Source organism: Leguminivora glycinivorella, chromosome 2, assembly GCF_023078275.1.
Source record: "Leguminivora glycinivorella isolate SPB_JAAS2020 chromosome 2, LegGlyc_1.1, whole genome shotgun sequence".
Lineage (NCBI taxonomy): Eukaryota > Metazoa > Arthropoda > Insecta > Lepidoptera > Tortricidae > Leguminivora > Leguminivora glycinivorella.
The window spans coordinates 3,005,666-3,025,836 of record NC_062972.1 but is presented as its reverse complement, the minus strand read 5'-3'; the positions used below and the strand labels follow the sequence as shown (position 1 = coordinate 3,025,836).

The window sequence follows — 20,171 nt, the reverse complement described above, 5'->3', positions numbered from 1 at the left end:
ACATGTGTCACCTGCGCTACTCGCGGAGGCCGAGCAGCGGCGCCAGCAGCAGCCCCGAGGCCTGGCGAGGCCGCGGCAGGGCGCCGCGCTCGTCGGCGTATATGTACGGGAGCCGCAGCACCCCGCATGTGGCACCTGCGCTACATGTGTCACCTGCGCTACTCGCGGAGGCCGAGCAGCGGCGCCAGCAGCAGCCCCGAGGCCTGGCGAGGCCGCGGCAGGGCGCCGCGCTCGTCGGCGTATATGTACGGGAGCCGCAGCACCCCGCATGTGGCACCTGCGCTACATGTGTCACCTGCGCTACTCGCGGAGGCCGAGCAGCGGCGCCAGCAGCAGCCCCGAGGCCTGGCGAGGCCGCGGCAGGGCGCCGCGCTCGTCGGCGTATATGTACGGGAGCCGCAGCACCCCGCATGTGGCACCTGCGCTACATGTGTCACCTGCGCTACTCGCGGAGGCCGAGCAGCGGCGCCAGCAGCAGCCCCGAGGCCTGGCGAGGCCGCGGCAGGGCGCCGCGCTCGTCGGCGTATATGTACGGGAGCCGCAGCACCCCGCATGTGGCACCTGCGCTACATGTGTCACCTGCGCTACTCGCGGAGGCCGAGCAGCGGCGCCAGCAGCAGCCCCGAGGCCTGGCGAGGCCGCGGCAGGGCGCCGCGCTCGTCGGCGTATATGTACGGGAGCCGCAGCACCCCGCATGTGGCACCTGCGCTACATGTGTCACCTGCGCTACTCGCGGAGGCCGAGCAGCGGCGCCAGCAGCAGCCCCGAGGCCTGGCGAGGCCGCGGCAGGGCGCCGCGCTCGTCGGCGTATATGTACGGGAGCCGCAGCACCCCGCATGTGGCACCTGCGCTACATGTGTCACCTGCGCTACTCGCGGAGGCCGAGCAGCGGCGCCAGCAGCAGCCCCGAGGCCTGGCGAGGCCGCGGCAGGGCGCCGCGCTCGTCGGCGTATATGTACGGGAGCCGCAGCACCCCGCATGTGGCACCTGCGCTACATGTGTCACCTGCGCTACTCGCGGAGGCCGAGCAGCGGCGCCAGCAGCAGCCCCGAGGCCTGGCGAGGCCGCGGCAGGGCGCCGCGCTCGTCGGCGTATATGTACGGGAGCCGCAGCACCCCGCATGTGGCACCTGCGCTACATGTGTCACCTGCGCTACTCGCGGAGGCCGAGCAGCGGCGCCAGCAGCAGCCCCGAGGCCTGGCGAGGCCGCGGCAGGGCGCCGCGCTCGTCGGCGTATATGTACGGGAGCCGCAGCACCCCGCATGTGGCACCTGCGCTACATGTGTCACCTGCGCTACTCGCGGAGGCCGAGCAGCGGCGCCAGCAGCAGCCCCGAGGCCTGGCGAGGCCGCGGCAGGGCGCCGCGCTCGTCGGCGTATATGTACGGGAGCCGCAGCACCCAGTACGCGGACCCCGACAGCTCGATGGGCTCCGACCCGGCCGGCTCGGGGACGAAGATCGGCCCCCCTGTTACTGGTTGGACCTGGAATAAAACAGGTACAATTCGATGATTGTTAATAGTTATTTGTTATACAAGAGTGCAAAGTTGTATTTTAACGCCGAGTGTGGAATTGAAAAACGAGCAAGCGAAAGAATTTGAGAATACAATCCTGAGCTTGCGAGTTTTTCAATACACGAGTAGTAAAATACATTTGCACTCGTGTGTAACACAAAACTTTTCCCCTCACTATAGCGAGGAAATTACAACGCAAAAAACACGTTTATCACTGCTTCCGTTAGTTCCACAGGTGGTAAAACATCTTCATCACTAGATTAACCCACTTATATCAATTTTGAAGCAGAAAATTTACCTCTATTCAAGGTCAAATTACTTTATCCACTAGTGGATACAATTCATTTTTACCTGCTGGTATTAAAGGACAAAACACGTGTTTCCGAGCTAGTGAGGGGAAAACAATAATACTAACGCTAAACTTAGGACCTTAGGGCTAACTTGAACTTTTATCGACTGAAAAGACGCGTATAGCGGCATATCGGAGGCGTCTATATGCTTTATTTCTCCATACGTATATGCTAATATGAGTATAATCATCATAATCATCTTCAAAAAAAGTTACCTGCACACTGCAAACTGTTTAATAAATTTGAACCTTATTGCTATCATGATAGTTGCTTTTTAACTACACTGAGACTTTGGCACGTGCTGTGGAAACGGGAGCTAACCGCGGCGAATAATAGAAACAAAGGCCTTTGTTTAACAGATTAGGGCAAAACCGAAAAGTTCATCTCAGAAAATTCATACTATAATATGGCATTCAAAATTAACATCATGACACTAACCTTAGGATCCAACGTGACATGCACCGGAGCCTTCGGAGTGACAACATGTACTCTCATAAGTTGTGCCAACATAGTATTAGTCCCACGACATAGACAAGGCGCGTATAAAGGCATGTCGGAGGCGGCGAGGCGCGCGCCCGCGGCGCCGGCGTCGCGGCCGCAGGCGCCGCCGCCGCCGTTCACTACGGTGTCGGGAGAGGACATCATGAACCTGGAACGATACAATGATTGAGACATTTTAGCAGTGGCGGAGCGTCGACAACTCCATTCCCAACGGGTTCCCTAAAATTCTCTAGTATCTGTAGAAGTCCATACCAAAAACCCCTCCGGCTTTACCAACGAAAATGTTCACGCCCCGCCACTGTCTTTTAGTCACTTATTCCCTTAGTGCATTTTCACATTATCCCATCCGATATCAGATGTAGGACCGATATCCCATACATTTTAGCCGCCATCTTTAATTTTTGCCTTTGAAATCCTTCCGACATCCGATATCGAATCGGACAATGTGAAAACGCACTTAAGTAACAGGTGTCAAATATTTCAACTAAAGAACGCCCAGAAAATTATAAGATTATAGTTGACTTAATTCAGAACGGTATATTCCCCGGGAATTTTGAGAGTAGTTTACTTGTCATTACGATATTGACTGCCGCGTGTCACCACCCGAGAACAACACTTCTTCTGAGAGAAAATTGATCAGCATTGGCGGATCGGAGATGTGACTAGGATCGGACTAGTCACATCTAATGATAAGTAAAACCAGGGGCGGCTCACTCCGCGCTTCTTTCATACATTCCGGCGGGTGCGAGTTCCCGGCCCATAAAGTTTGATAAGCCTTCTCGCTGCGCAACAGAACTCAAAGTCGCATGCAGTCCGTTGACATATCGTTGACAGTGAGCCTTCTGTACTTGTACTTTTATATTAGGTCGGCGGAAAAATATTGCACAAGAAATTGTAAATTACTAGAATTTTCCGAAATATTTAGTATTGATCTGGGATACGTAAAAATATTGTAGAAGGTTCTCGAAGCTATCATCTCAAGGGTATATAAAGGCGCGCTGGTGAGGATTTGCTTTGTTTGTGAAAATGATTAGTGAACATCAACTTCGAACGATCATCTTTTACGAGTGGCGTCAGGGACACAACGTGAGTTGCAGTCCGTTGACATATCGTTAACAGTGAGCCTTCTGTACTTGAACTTTTATATTATATATTCTGTGGTAAAATTTCTAACCGGTTCAACTTCTCCTGCGGTGGGCCTTCTCTTGAGTTAAAAGTTTAGAGGTGTTGTTTAAATATACATTTACATTGAGGTTATAATTTTACCTGTGTCCTCTTGGGCATTCGTACTCGAATCCCAGGAATATCTTGACGGTGAGGTGGTGAGGTGCTGTGGCTTTGCCACGACCACGGGCTGACGCTTGCGCAGCTCGCCACGCGCTTACTTGCTCCATACTGTAACACAAACACGCACTGTCAAAGAACTTAGGATTGAAAACGCAATCATTGGTAGGTATTGGCAAAGACATATATAACTCCGTATAGACAGATAAAGTCTAAGAAAAAAAACCGGCCAAGAGCGTGTCGGGCCACGCTCAGTGTAGGGTTCCGTAGTTTTCCATATTTTTCTCAAAAACTGAACCTATCAAGTTCAAAACAATTTTCCTAGAAAGTCTTTATCAAGTTCTACTTTTGTGATTTTTTTCATATTTTTTAAACATATGGTTCAAAAGTTAGAGGGGGGGGGACGCACTTTTTTTCCTTTAGGAGCGATTATTTCCGAAAATATTAATATTATCAAAAAACGATCTTAGTAAACCCTTATTCATTTTTAAATACCTATCCAAAAATATATCACACATTGGGGTTGGAATGAAAAAAAATATCAGCCTCCACTTTACATGTAGGGGGGGTACCCTAATAAAACATTTTTTTCCATTTTTTATTTTTGCACTTTGTTGGCGTGATTGATATACATATTGGTGCCAAATTTCAGCTTTCTAGTGCTAACGGTTACTGAGATTATCCGCGGACGGACGGACGGACGGACGGACAGACAGACATGGCGAAACTATAAGGGTTCCTAGTTGACTACGGAACCCTAAAAACGTACCTTAGTACCATATAGAAAAAGGCACGGTGGCCTAGATGGCATTACACCTTTGGGGTACGCTCAGCTAGATGGTGCTAATATTAATATTTGACATTTTAAAACATATCAAGCTAAGAATATGGTCCAAATTGTCAAAACTAAGGTTTAAAAGTTTTAAGCCTGTGTCAAGAGATGGCAGTCTATGCACTGTGATTACACATTTTACTTTGACAGTAACTCTCTAGAATACTCGATCCTCTTTGGTATTGGTCTACGGATGACGCTGTGAACGGACACATCGATATATAAGAAAAATCTTGCAATATCCTGTGAGATTATAACACAAATCTATAGATGTGCCTTGATGGTTGTAAACTCATGCAAAAATGCGCGATGACCGATCTACTGATCGAGACGCATAATTTTAGGTGAACTGTAAAGACGAGTGTCGTTCTTGTCAAAAACACCTGCAGGGTTAGCACATGATTGCCTCGATAGTATGTCGCCGCGAGATAGACTACCCGTCCTTATGCTATTAATACAGTTAGAAGAAGACGTGTCATCTATCTCGCGGCGACATACTCCCGCGGCAATCATGTGCTAGGCCTACTGATATGTATGCAGGTAGGTTAAAAAACTTGAAATTTGTTATCAGGCGTTAACCACATACGAGTAAATAAGCAAACTAGCGACCAGGAGTACAGGACTGTATGACACTGACCGCACTCTGGCGTCCCACGGCAGCAGGTAGTTGGTGTGCGGCAGCAGCCCCGGCTGCAGGTGCTCGGGCAGGCCCAGACTGTGCGAGTACAGCGAGGAGGCCCCTCGGGCGGACACTAGCGACCAGGAGTACAGGACTGTATGACACTGACCGCACTCTGGCGTCCCACGGCAGCAGGTAGTTGGTGTGCGGCAGCAGCCCCGGCTGCAGGTGCTCGGGCAGGCCCAGGCTGTGCGAGTACAGCGAGGAGGCCCCTCGGGCGGACACTAGCGACCAGGAGTACAGGACTGTATGACACTCGCACTCTGGCGTCCCACGGCAGCAGGTAGTTGGTGTGCGGCAGCAGCCCCGGCTGCAGGTGCTCGGGCAGGCCCAGACTGTGCGAGTACAGCGAGGAGGCCCCTCGGGCGGACACTAGCGACCAGGAGTACAGGACTGTATGACACTGACCGCACTCTGGCGTCCCACGGCAGCAGGTAGTTGGTGTGCGGCAGCAGCCCCGGCTGCAGGTGCTCGGGCAGGCCCAGGCTGTGCGAGTACAGCGAGGAGGCCCCTCGGGCGGACACTAGCGACCAGGAGTACAGGACTGTATGACACTGACCGCACTCTGGCGTCCCACGGCAGCAGGTAGTTGGTGTGCGGCAGCAGCCCCGGCTGCAGGTGCTCGGGCAGGCCCAGGCTGTGCGAGTACAGAGACGAAGCCCCGAGGCAGACGAGTGACCAGGAGGAGAAGGCTGGTAGTAACCCTGGGGGGGAGGCTGTGTGCAGCATGCCGGGGAGGTACTCCGTGGTTGAAGGCTGTCGGGTTATCACTTTCTCTGGAAGAGTTGCATTTTAGTGTTGATTATGTTACAGCTGCTTGCTGTCATAATTTGAGACGGACAAGGTGCTTATGTGTTGTGTTCTTTACAAGAGTTTTTACATACTTCTTCTTCTTCTTCTTCTTCCTCGGTTCCTCATGGCTGAGGGTCGCAACCACATGAGGTCGTTATTTTCCGCACCAAAGCTCTCCACTCCATTACATACATACATACATAATACATAAATGGCAAATATTATGTATGTACCTATCTTTTTGTGTTATGTGTAAATAATTTCTGTTGTCACTTGTCACAAATATTAAATGATTTCTATTCCTATTCTATAAAGTACAGCGAGGCAAATTACGACTGGGAGGCAATTGTAACTGATCCATTTTTTCCATTATTAGACTATTAAGTTGACTTCCACTTACTTGTATCCACTGAACACGCGTGCACTCACAGAACTTAATTTAGATAGAAGAAACAAATTCATATATTTGTATAGAGGCCGAGCGTGTCAAATTTTGTACTGAAGTTGATTCTTGCCTGTAATTTTAAATATGTCTCAGGCTCTTGATTGTTCATAATTTTTGTGTTGTTGCAATTGAATATCACGTAACGAGGCATTTTTTATGTTTTGGTTGACTTCAACTTACAAAAATGGACAACTCAGTGGATTTCACTGAGTTCATTTGACACGCTAAGTAGATACGTTTGCTTGATCTATGGTATATATGACATCTGTGCGTGCCATATATAACCAGTGGACACTCTAATTAATAATGCAAACATTGTTACCTTACAAGTATACGCAAGTCACGAGAATAGTAGGAATTTCTAGAGAGCAATCAGTAGTAAGTCGTTCTGTTCGGTGACCAATTAGAATAGAATAGAATAGACCAATTACAACCCCTGCTTTCAGAGACTCAAGCCTTACTATGTAATTAGTAATCTTCTGTTGGGAAACTACAAGTTTGGGAAGCTTGAGTTTATATTTCCCTACACAGGTCCACACACACCTAACAGCGTGCCGAGTTTTCGTTTTCAAAAAAAAAAAAAAAACCGCCTATTAATCAAAGTTTAGTATATTTTTACAAGCTTTTTAGTATGTTAGTTTGGGTCAAAACGTAAAATTTAGCTTAAATTTGACCAACTTCCCGGTTTCCGATTGAGCTGAAATTTTGCACACAATATTATGGTATCATGGAGCTGATCTGATGATGGAGCAGAAAGGTGGTCATAGGCACTCTGTCATGAAACGTCGTATCCCCATCGAGTAAGGGGTATTTAAAAACGTCTCGGAGAGCAGTAGATGACTGTTGAAAGAAAGGAACAGTCGGCGATAAAAGCTTGTGCCAAAAATGTCATTTTTGCAAAAAACTTATTTATAATAAATTTCCTTAGCCAACTAGCCCTCGACTCGCTTACCATTATCCCGAACGGGCACTAAGTACTGCGGGCCAGGATCTTCTTCCCCTGAGCCAGGCGATAGCGCGTCGCCTGCCGACCATCCTGAGCAGCCTGAGTTGCCGTCCGAGGCCCGGGGTTCAGGGTCCGCCTCTTGAGAACCCGCTTTCACTGACGCAGCCCTGAACAAAAATGTGTTGAATGATGGTGTTTGCTTACGGTGCATATATTGTGGTCTTATAAGTGTTTGCGTTTTTTTAATTCTGTGCCAGAGAAAAAGTCAAGCCGTTAAATAGGCGAGACGACTAAAAAAACTAATTAGTCCGTCAGTTAGATTATCAAAGAATTTTAGACACGTATTTTTAATTTTTTCTCGTAAACGAAAAATGACGACGGTACAGTGCGTTGAAGTTTCCCGTGACGTCACGTCTTGGTACAATTTTTACTTAGAAGTGACGTCACAAGCCCCCACTCCGGAACGTTGATGCTCTATATCTTTGTATTTTTTCATTAATTAGAAAAAGCGAAAAATATGTGTTCAATATTTTTGGACGATCTAATTGACGGACTAAACAGAATGCCATTTTTTTATGTAGTAGTCATCGCTATTGTAGGTAAACGTGCACTGGAAAACAGTAAACAAACTCTAGGGATGATCCATCTTCATTTGCACGCACTGACTTAGCGGATACCTGATGATGAGGGCTCATTTGTATTGTGAAAAACCCTACTAATATGATATCTGTAGGTAAAGACGTGAAATGTCAAAGCTTAACGAGTGCTTTTGTGTTGTTATTGTAAATAGAAAAGCAACAACAGTTGACTGCTCTCACTATAAATAGACAAACCCTACTGTGATACCTGTAGGTGGCGTCGATGGCGTGAACACAGGGAACGCCACAGACGTCAGAGTGTTGCAGACTCCGCACTCGGTGGCCGCGGTGGTGTAGAAGTTACCGTCGGCCGCTCGCCCTATAAATAGAAACCTCTACTAGTGTGATACCTGTAGATAGGCGCCGATGGCGTGAACACAGGGAACGCCACAGACGTCAGAGTGTTGCAGACTCCGCACTCGGTGGCCGCGGTGGTGTAGAAGTTACCGTCGGCCGCTCGCCCTATAAATAGAAACCCCTACTAGTGTGATACCTGTAGGTGGGCGTCGATGGCGTGAACACAGGGAACGCCACAGACGTCAGAGTGCTGCAGACTCCGCACTCGATAGCCGCGGTGGTGTAAAAGGTACAGTTGGCCGCTTTCACGGTGTACGGGTCGTCTCGGGAGCACTTGCTGCGCCCGCAGTTGCACGCGCTGATGTAGCGGACGCCTGATGAGTGCTCTTTCGTGTTGTCACTATAAAAATAATATAGAAAAAAAAAATGGCTGAAATGAGAACTTCAGGTGCCTATAAAAGTGTTAAGACTAAATTTTGATGTCAGTTTTAAGTTTAGTGTTTCAAGTAACATTGGGTTCTAATTCCGACAAGTCGAAGCGGTGCCCTACTAACATTTCTGTCATTTTTGCGGGGCGAACGTAAACACACAGCCTCACTTACTACCTACAAACAAAATCGAAGCTGTAATGACGACTATTTTACTTATTGAATTGATATACGTCATGAGATGTCTCTTGCACGCCCCGATCTATTTTGTGTACGGGCAAGTCAGAGGGGAAAAAGTGCGAATGCCAGCTGCTTTTCGTGTTGCTCGAATGTTCAGTGACAATTTAACGTGTTTAGAAATTTGTGAGCACCTTGACCGGTTGCACACATTTGCTAGTGTCTGTATTACTGCTCGGCGTGGATGCCGCGCCTCGGCCGCCCCTGCCACGGCCGCGGGCCCTAGTGTGGTACACCTGGAGTGGCGTGTCAGGGTATACTCACTGCTCGGGGTGCACGCAGGGGTGCGCGGTGAGCGAGGGCGCCTCGCACAGGGAGCGCGAGCGCCAGGCGGCCGTGCAGGCGGCCCGCAGCCGCGCCTCGGCCGCCCCTGCCACGGGCCCGCGGGCCATCGTGTGCAGCACGCCTAGTGCTACGCTCACCTGTGTCATATCAAAATTATAGACGTTTCATTATAAGGAACTTGACTGTAGTTAAAATAAAATATTTTATACCACGCACAAAATAAATCATCAGATAATTATAAGAAAACATGGACAGAAGTTATTTTTAAATCCGATTTCTATTTAATAAATCAGTTAGAAATATATAAAGTAACTGAGTTCACCGTGACGTCACTAAATTCGATTTCATACAGAGTGGGGCCTGTAACAAAAGCAAAAAATTAAACTGTAGGCTATTCTCCTTATACTGATCAACATTTGTTCAGCGACTTTTAAAAATAACTTGTATTCTGAATTTTATCACCCTTGAAAGTTTTTTTCTAAGAGGTAATGTATTGCGAATTCTAATAAGTCTAAAGTGTGACAGACAACGTCAATGACAACAATAATGGCGTACATTGAAGCTAATATTTATTTTGTATGAAAAATTAAAAATTTAAAGACTTCATAATTTTTAAAAGTCACTGAACAAATGTTGGTCAGTTTAAGGAGTGTAGCCTACAGTTTGATTTTTTGCTTTTGTTACAGGCCCCACCCTGTATAAATTCCATATAGGCTAGTTTGAGTTTCGTACTAGTCAAATCAGCTTCTTTTTATGAACTGTCAAAACGATTTGCTAATATGGAATTACTATGAAATACTGAGGAGTGACGTCACGGTCAATTCATTTACTTTATATCTTTCTCTTTGACTTATTAAATAGAAATTATGTTTAAAAACAGCTACTGTCCATATTATTCTTCTAATTACGTAGTGTTTTATTTCGTGCACTGCATAAAATATTTTATTTTAAGTATAGGAAACTAGCCTATTAGCAAGTCGTCAAAATTCGTTTTGACAGTTCTTAAAAATAAGCTGATTTGACTAGGAGGCAAGTAGCCTATTAGCCGGGTCCACACAGAGCGAGGCACATCACGATGCAATGTGCTTGCGCCGATGTAGACGTGCTAAGGCTGAGACACAAAGCGCGCCTTGCCTCGGCCGAGGCACGTTACACTCTACATAGCCCGTTTGCCGCGCGAGGAAATTCCGTGACGTGCTTCGCTCTGTGTTGACCCGGCTATTTACGTGAAACTGGACCTGCTGAGTTGAAATATGTGGGCCATTTTTTTTTTCAAAGTTGTCCACCCACTTTTTTTGTAACATGGGTATTTTTTACGCGATTCATACTCAGAATCGCGAGGTCTTTCGATCCTGATAGGAGAAAAAAAAAATGTCTCAAGATTTCCATACATTTTTTCGAACCTTCCATTCGGTTACCGCCATACAAAATGTATGAAAAAATGGTAACGGAATGGGAAAAAAACCTTGGAACACTTTTTTCTCCTATTAGAATTGAAAGAGCTCGCGATTCTGAAAACCACATAAAAAATTCCAAATCCTAAAAAAGGTGGGGTGGACAACTTTAAAAAAATTGGCCCGTATGAATTTATTGTGGTGTTCCAAGCCGGAAATGTTTGAGAAACGTAATATCCTCGTGGCGCCCAATGTACTTGCTAAAGTACATAATGGTTTCAATGGAATTTTAACTTTTATATAAACAAATAAAATATAATTTCTTTTGTTTCTAAAATTTTTCGAACAAATGAAATCGAATTCAATCTCAAGTACAATGAGAATCAAAATTTCCTAGCAAAAAATTTGTATGGCGGGCGCTACGAGGTTGTGGTTGGTGGCCATCCACCAACCCGCTGGGTGGACAGCGTTAAGCCTGCCAGGGATTGACACAGGCGCCATTATTAGGACTGCAGAAGACCGTGCTCAATGGAGAGCTTTGTTGCGCAAAATAACGGCATCATGTTACCTATCAACCAGATAGTTAATAAATTAATAACTTTAAGCGAAATATGTAACTAATAGGTATTAGTAGCTATAAACACTTTAGTTCAAAATATAGTCCTAACATAGTTGCATGCTTTATCTCTACTAACAATAGTATTCACATAAGACACAACATGTAAACAGTTACCTATCAACCAGTAAGGATTAAAGTTAGAACTGAGCGCAGCGCCAACAAACTGGTTATTCCCGTTTGGCGCATTAATTGTACAGCATAAGTGTAATTGTTTATTATGAATAAGTAAATAAATGTGGTCGCGACCCTAAGCCATGAGGAGCCGAGGAATAAGAAGATTGTCATGTTTTGCGAATTAAAAAAGAAATATAACAAGTAATATGAAAATGTAACTTGCCTTATGCGCGTGATGTTGACTGGAGTAATGCGCTGGAAGACCCTCGGCATATGAAGCTTGCGCTATGGGCAACACCTACAACAAACACTAGCTAGTTAATACACACCAAATTAATAAATAATAGATGTAGTCAAAGCAATACCTAAGGCACTGGTCCCACCGCGAGCTAGTAAGCTATGAGCTATCGGCTATTAAAACTAACAAAAGATAATCAGTCCCGTGTAAATAAAAGAGACACGGCGATGTTTATAGTTACTCGCCCAGCGGTGAGCTATCAAAATCGCCGTGTCTCTTTTATTTGCACGGGAGTGCTTATCTTTTGTTCGTTTTTATAGCCGATGGCTCATAGCTTACTAGCTCGTGGTGGGACCAGTGCCTAATTATTACTTCGTATTTGCGCTACAAGGCTTACAAAAAGTACCTAAAGATTTTGATCTAAAAAACATACATCATCATCATCATCTTCCTTGCGTTATCCCGGCATTCGCCGGAGCCTGGGGTCCGCTCTGACAACTAATCCCAAGATTTGGCATAGACACTAGTTTTACCAAAGCAACTGCCATCTGACTTTACAACCCGAAGGGTAATAGGCCTTATTGGAATTAGTCCGGTTTCCTCACGATGCTTTCCTTCACCGAAAAGCGACTGGCAAATATCAAATGACATTTCGCACATAAGTTCCGAAAAACTCATTGGTACGAGCCGGGGTTCGAACCCGCGACCTCCGGATTGGAAGTCTCACGCTCTTACCGCTGGGAGACCAGCGCTTGCTCGCTAGCTTCCTTATTTAAAACACATACATGATGAAATAAAAAGGACCGGTCAAACTTCTCATGGTGACTTTTGAGGTCGTAATGAACAACTTTGATTATGGTACCAACTAGGGTTGCAAAAAAAACGGTTTTTTTTCTGGCTTGAAAAAAAAACCGTGAAAAAAACAGTTTTTTTCTGGAGTATGTTTTTTTTTCTAAAGTACGAAATCTCAAAATCTGAAAGTAGTTAATACTTTTATACGGTTTTTTAGACTTAATGTTAACTATTAAACGAATTTAATCAAATAACTTTAATTTCTGGTCTTATAAAAGTAACATTTACGAAATCTGTAGTTGGTAGTTATCACTTTTTACTGTTGGCAACACCACCGCCTCTCCACGCTACACGCAGCATCGGGGATTCCCCAATAAACGTTTGTATACTTAATGTTAATTGAATTAAAATTTACGTTATTGTTATTGAAACACGTTACAACTCACGAAAAACCGTTATTGTCGTATTATTTGTTAATCTGAAAAAAAACCAAGGTGCTCGGTTTTTTTTCATGTTTTTTTTTTTACAATTCTGAAAAAAAAACATTTGGTTTTTTTTCTATTTACAACCCTAGAATCAACTGATATCGCGAAAAAAAAATTGACTGTTCCATAGAAATGAGCGGCATCCGCATCACGTCAGTCGGAATGTGTGGAATAGCCAATTTTTTTCGCGATTTCAGAACTGATCCCATAGCCAAAGTTGTTCATTATGAACCTCAAAAGTCACTATGCAAAATACGGCTGGTACTGTTTATTTCACCGTTTATAGTTTTTTAGAAATTATTATTAGATTACACTCTTACCTTAGCACACCTCGCGTGCGAGAACCGTACATCAGTAGCGAGCGAGTCGTGTAGGGCTCCGCCCTCGACCGCCGGCGACTCCAGGTACAGCGGCGCTAACGCCTGCGCTGCGGCGCGCCACGTCGACGCTGCCGGAAGCTGGACAAAGCGTAAAATGTATGTTACAATTTTTATACAAGAAAAATGGAAAAAAAAATCCTATGATCTGATGACCGGTCTGGCTCGGTCGGTAGTGACCCTGCCTGCTAAGCCACGGTCCTGGGTTCGAATTCCGGTAAGGGCATTCATTTGTGTGATGAGCACAGATATTTGTTCATGAGTCATGGATGTTTTCTATGTATATAAGTGTTAACGCCATGACTGGCAAAACTGTCCAGGACAGCCAACAGCTCTGGTCACCCCGCTGATCCAATGAGCGGCGGCCAGCGCCTTGACATGCATAAGAATGAAGACTGAAGCGCCAAGTTTCCCCTTAGCGTCACTATAAAAGCAAGGTGCTCGGCACCAGCGCCCATTCTTTTCTAACCAAAATCTCTCTCCGTTACGTGTCCTAGACTAGAACCTATTGTATTTAAAATACATTAAAAAATGGTAAATATTTAATCTACCTGTTTTATTTAATGTTTGGGTTACGGCTCAAACAATAAGTATGTATTCATCTATTTAAGTATGTATATCGTCGGTTAGCACCCGTAGTAGGTACAATCTTTGCTTAATTTGGGCCTAAGTGGATCTGTGGCGATAGTGAAACGAACAAAAGATAGTATAGCTCACGTGTAAATAAGAGAGACGTGATGATATTTTATAGTTTGTCGCTGCGCGACTCGCATGTTCTCTTTTTTACACACGAGAGAGACTATCTTTTGTTTGCGTCTATCGCCGATAGCTAATTGTTGCCTCGCTTTTGGTGGAATCACTCATACCATATAATAAATAAATATTGGGAACACCTTACACCGATACCTCATCGCTTACACGCTCTTGGTAAGACCAGAGCCTTAAGTTTAGTTGCCTATGGCTCACGCCGGTCCCATAGTGGATACTATATATAATTCTCCTCCAACTGAGGGGGGACTGAAATCTTCTATAACGGCCTAGCCACGACAATGGTCTAAGGCGACTCTTTGGTCGCCGCAGCACAAACTCGCAAGCGGTAAGTCACAAAAACAAAAACAGCGCAGGTCGCGCGCAAGAGTTATTCTACTCGTATGACGAATTTTTTAGTCTACCAATGCATGATAAATTGTAATTTATTAATTAATGTTGTAATTAATAATATAATATAATAACTTATTTTACTTATACCTTGCCGCTGTTCGAAATCGCGCGCGGCAGCGGCAAGCGGTTCACGCAGCGCGCGCGAGGCATGCCACGACCTTGCCGCTGTTCGAAATCGCGCGCCTACCCGCGGGAGCGGCGGCGGCGCGCGCGACTCAAACAACTGTAGCGCGCCGCGCCCGCACCGCCACGACATTACAGCGGCGCGACCGGCCTAGGCGGCTAGATGGGGCTAGCGATTCCGCGCGAAACAAAATTTTTTTTTTAAACATGGTATGAAATATTGATGTTATGTGCCTTATAATTGGCAGCAAAGTATGACGTTGCAGGTGCGGGCTAGGACGATTGATAGATAACGGAATTTAATACAAACCTTGCAGGCCAAAGCCGGCAAAGTCTTCTTTTTTAATTTCCAAACACAGATAATTGTGACATAACATCCAGGTATTTAGCCAATTAAAAAAAAACTATAAGGGGCTTTATAGACGTGCCGACTGCAACTGGTACGGGCCCTAGACAATATTTGATTTTGGGTTTTTTATAGGCGTATACGGGGTATCAAAGGGGAACGAAAATTCGATTATTTTTGCGCTACGACGCACCGTTTAGGAGATACAGCCATCCAAAGTTACTATTTTCAGTAGACTTTATTTATTTCATACCATGCTTGAGAAAAGCACTATACATACCTCGGCGGGAAATGGGGTTGCCGGCCGAAGACTCTGTAGTAATGTACTATTGTTTTTATTATGAGTGTCTTGAACCCGAAACCTTTATTTAATGAAAATTGAATTGTACTTTCGCGTAGGTATGTAGTATGTAATAATGTTTTCAAACATATTTTTGTATAGTATTTATTCGTATTTACTGTTAATTTTTTTCTAAGTGTTTATTTATATTAAGTATCATTTAACTAGCCATAAAATAAATTCCATGTACTTAGTCATCACACATATTCTCTTGTACAAGACGTAATTGACTAATTAAAGCATTCTATGCACTTTAGAGTCATATTCGACAGTAAAAAACATGTTTTTAAATATGAAAACGTTCTGGCCGCTCCTAGGCCCTGCCGCCGCTTCTAAAAGTACGTGGCATGGCTAGCGCCCGCGCGCGTTTCCCGCGCAGCCCAGCCGCCCCGCTCGCCGCCTTAGACCATTGACGTGGCTAGGCCGTAAGCTGAGACATAGGATTAGAGCCGGCTTAGCTTTATTTAACGTTCGTAAACGCATTGTAATATACCTACTTGAAAAATCAATTATCTTTATCATTTATGAGTAGGTAGGACATCAAAATCTCAACTCACCTCAAAGAAAGAAGTGCTCATAGCATACTTCCCGACATTATCATCAAATCCCTCTCCAAAAGCCAAATCCACGTGTCCCTGTATAAACTGCCTTAGCCCCCCTCTCTCAGATCTTGTGTCCACAGGTTCGACGCCGGCGCAGCGCCGCACGAGCCCCCGCACGAGGGCGCTAACGTCCCGCGCGCAGGGGGCTTCGTCCGCGCTCATGTAGACGAACTCTTCATTTTTCGGGATGGCGAAGAGGGATTTGGCGCTGTAGACAAAAGGGGGATAATGAATAAGATATACCTACGGTTTTACTTAGATGTTTAAGTATACTTTGAACATTACGGTCATACAGAACAGTTCTTATGGGACTCTTTATAATAAAGTTGAAAGAATCAATAATTACGGCTCATACAACGACGTCAAAGATGTTGATATAGGATTTACTCAGCCAAGTGTATGAAAACAGGGATGCTAAATATAATACTATATTGTGTATAGGGTACTCTGTAAATTTGGGCTAAATACAAATGTTTTTGGAAAGAGATCATTTTCAATCAAAAGAAAAAACACAGTCATATCTTGAATTTACTCACCATACATTAGTGATAATCCGCGCTTTCCTCAATATAAAGTACAACTGGTCCTCCACCGCATGCTCAAGCCGCTTCAACCCAGCAGGATTGCGTGCCAGAGCCCTTGGAGCCCTGCGGAAGTGGAAGAGGAGGCGCGGGCAGCACGAACGCCCATGGGCCTCCCAGGCGCCACCGAGAGAGGATACTGCGGCGGAGGTGCGAGTGGTCAGCTCGGTCCTAATTGAGGAGGTCAAATTATATGTCATGAGCAAAATGGATTTATACAGGTCAATTAATTTCTACTAAAATGTTACAAAACTATGGTAAATGCCAAGCAAATAATTTCTCTGGCTTTGTAGCAAATTTCAAGGCATATTGTTGTCCATTAACCAAGTACACATACATTTACGACCGGTCTGGCTCAGTCGGTAATGACCCTGCCTGCTAAGCCGCGGTCCTGGGTTCGAATCCCCGTAAGGGCATTTATTTGTGTGATGAGCACAGATATTTGTTCCTAAGTCATGGATGTTTTCTATGTATATAAGTACGTATTTATCTATTTAAGTATGTACACCGTGTCCAATAAGTTTGAATACAGCACAAATAGCCAATAAAACAAAATGAACAAATAGTTACTACATTATTATTATATTTTATGAATGGCACTCTTATTTACTACATTCACAACAAATGTTTTGGAATAACTCCAGCATTAACTTGTTTACCAGCCTCAAACGCTTCTCAAACGGATCACACGCGGCACGCACCGTTTTCTTCACATTTCATCCCAAATACTCTCGATAACCTTTTTGAAATGATCTAGGTTTATGATTTTATAAAAATTTAGTCTTCAAAGCATGTATGACCATACAAAATAGTCTAATACGCCTAAACCTGGAGGCCTGGGTGGCCACTCATGTTTCGGATAAAAAACTGCCAAATTAGTCTGAAACTACGCTAGAATACCATTTGCCGAATGTGCTGGAGGTGCGTCTTGTTGGGACACATGATACTCATTCCCAAGCATCCTTTTTAACTTTAAGGCATTTTTTCTCCAAAACCTTGGTTTTAAAGAAAAAAACGTTGATTTTAACGCTTTTATCTGTAAGTACTGAAGGTAGTTTACCTCGCTTACATACTGCATCCCACACCTGGGCCGATGGTGAGCTCTGGAACCTAGGCACATTTTTCTAGTTGCTCGGAACGTTATCTATCCTCGGTACCCATAATAGTTTATTTTGGACACGTGGCGTCTGTTTTATCACATACAGATTCTCCTTATAAAAAATAACTCGTCACCTGCGTGCCGAGCAAGTATTTTGTTGGCACTTTACCTCTTTGTTTTTCTTAGACACTTCGGAAATGTACTTTGTGCTTGTATTTTATTAAGAGGAATATACTCTTTAGTTTAAATAAGAATTTGATGGCCTGTGATCCCTATATCTTTAGAACTGAGGTAAAGTGTGAGTATTCGGACTTATTGGACACGGTGTATATCGTCGCTTAGCACTCATAGTACAAGCTTTGTAAGGTGTCCCCAATATGTATTTATTTATGAAATAAAACTATGGAAACGGATTAAATCGCGTATAATGAATTTAAAATACATCCCTAATAGTTTTATTTCATGAGTAACTATCGCGGTAACCGAAGACAATATTATGTATTTATTTATTATTTATTTCATCGTCATCAACTTCACCACATTTTGACACACAATTTTACATGCACATGTAAATTTTTTGCTTTGCGTATTTTTGCTGTAATGGGGATAGGGGGTCTGGGTTCCCTCTATGTGGCATAACTTTATTTGTCCGAAACGCTTTTGTCATAACAGATTTGGCATAATCGATTTTTGCCGAATGTTAATGTAGCATAAACATTGTTTGGTATAATTCACGATATTTCGAATATTATTTTGTCTGAAAATTGGCCTACTATTATTGAGGCCGAGTGTCATTAGGAAGAAATTGGATGAACATAAATATTTTTAGCATACATCCCATTATCCGAAACTTATTTCGCATACATTTTTCGTTAAGCTGAAATGCGCTTTTAGGGAAAAATGGTTACACTAGGTTAGAATTGCGAACTCTACAGATACTTACTGCTCCAGAAAAGTGGGTTAGGTTAGCATAGAGCTGCGACTATTACAGAAAAGCACCGCTAGGGAAAAGTGGGTTAAGTAAGGTTAAAACTGCGACCACAACAAACACGCACCGCTAGGGAAAAATGGGTTAGGTTAGGTTAGAACTGCGACCTCAACAGAAAAGGACCGCTAGGGAAAAATGGGTTAGGTTAGGTTAGAACTGCGACCACAACAGAAATGCACCACTAGGGAAAAGTGGGTTAGGTTAGGTTAGAACTGCGACCACAACAGAAAATTACCGCTAGGAAAAAGTGGGTTAGGTTAGGTTACAACTGCGACCACAACAAAAACGCACTGCTAGGTAAAAGTGAAGTAAAAATAAAACAATAACGTTTATAATTTTAATCTGGTCCTGGTTTATGCCAAAATAAATTCGGCAAAACATTAAATCGGAACACTAAGTTTATGCACATAAAATTTATGCGTAAAAATGATTCGGAGCACCAAATTTATGTACAAAGAATATTCGGACAAATCACAATCTGCCTAAACAGATTATGCTAAACTTGACTATGCCATAGCTGTTTATGCACAAAGCCAATTATGACTAAATCGATTATGCACAATAGAATTATTCATAAAAAAAATATGCCACAACAGGGTGAACCAGGGGGTCTAGATGGCTATTATTTCATCTTTAGTTATTTACTTTTAAAAAAAATTGGGAACCCACACATTGTCTATGCTTGTAAAACAGTACAATAGGAAAATATTTTCATGCTGGCGCAAATTAAAAGTCCACTCACCTATAAGCATCAATAGCTTTAAACAACTGCAGATAGCCAAGATCAAACACCGGAGTAGGCGAGGACAGCACCACAATGTGGCACAGATGGAAAATCAGTGCCATAGCCTTGCATGCTTCTGTTGCCAACTCTCCAGCCGCCACGAGCCAGTGTGACGCATCGGCATCCGTCTCTGTGGAGTTTGAGTTCTCATCGAGACTGGCTGCGAGGGTAGCAAGCTGCTTGGTATCCAGGTATGAGACAGCGTGGAGAAACAGTGTATTGTGGCGCTCATCCCAGTGACATTCGATGCCATTCTATAACAATTGTTAAGAAATCATTGCAAACACACCCAATTTTATACATAGCATGTTGGAAAGAAATATTAGTATACGAGTTGAAGGCATAAAGGCAGGAAACATAATGTTTAACACTATGTATGTTTAAACAATTAATAAATTTGAATGAATTAATTGATTACGATCAAAATGTTGTGGTAGTGTGGAACTGTGGAGTGGACCTACCCATAATACATATAGGTTATGTTGCACACATCACATCAGTAACGAAAATAATCCGTAACTTGTAATACTCATATCTTAGAATCAGTAGTCAGGATTTAGAGTACAAAGTATATGTATACTATCAAGAATTACCTCTTCGGTGGCCGATGAAGAAAACAGCGGTGTAGTTTTATTTGGATACCGATACGGGGACTTGCCTATTATCCCTACGACCACTATGCGTTCTTTTTTAGAGAACTCCGGTATATCCGATAGCGAAAAGCTCTTCATTTTGGCTAGTAATCATGTGAAAATCGGTTTTACATAAAATGCAAAATCCGAGAGGAATGTTTACAAAATACGTCAGATGAAAATGACAAAAAGTTCAAAGCGTTTTGCATTTGCAAATTTCACCACATAGTGTAGGTATTACAAATAGGTATTAAAAATTTGCTATTTAA

The 20,171-nt window shown here is 43.9% G+C and overlaps 1 protein-coding gene across 2 annotated transcripts; it reads right to left on the bottom strand.

The window, feature by feature from the left end:
* Positions 1–1,005: 1,005 nt before the first annotated feature.
* On the bottom strand, positions 1,006–20,078 carry LOC125242284 (nonsense-mediated mRNA decay factor SMG8). Of its 2 annotated transcripts, none has more exons than XM_048151048.1 (14): positions 19,864–20,078; positions 19,229–19,524; positions 16,355–16,570; positions 15,774–16,026; positions 13,190–13,327; positions 11,578–11,652; positions 9,207–9,364; positions 8,474–8,677; positions 7,349–7,509; positions 5,719–5,935; positions 3,631–3,759; positions 2,302–2,512; positions 1,382–1,483; positions 1,006–1,239 (listed from the first exon to the last, which is right to left on the bottom strand). In XM_048151048.1, the coding sequence occupies exons 1-14, from the start codon at positions 19,999–20,001 to the stop codon at positions 1,153–1,155; spliced, it is 2,385 nt and encodes a 794-aa protein (XP_048007005.1). In that variant the 5' UTR covers positions 20,002–20,078; the 3' UTR covers positions 1,006–1,152. The 2 variants fall into 2 exon arrangements, with proteins under 2 accessions (XP_048007005.1, XP_048007006.1); XM_048151049.1 differs by having other exon boundaries at positions 1,006–1,257; positions 1,400–1,483.
* Between the last annotated feature and the right edge of the window lie 93 nt (positions 20,079–20,171).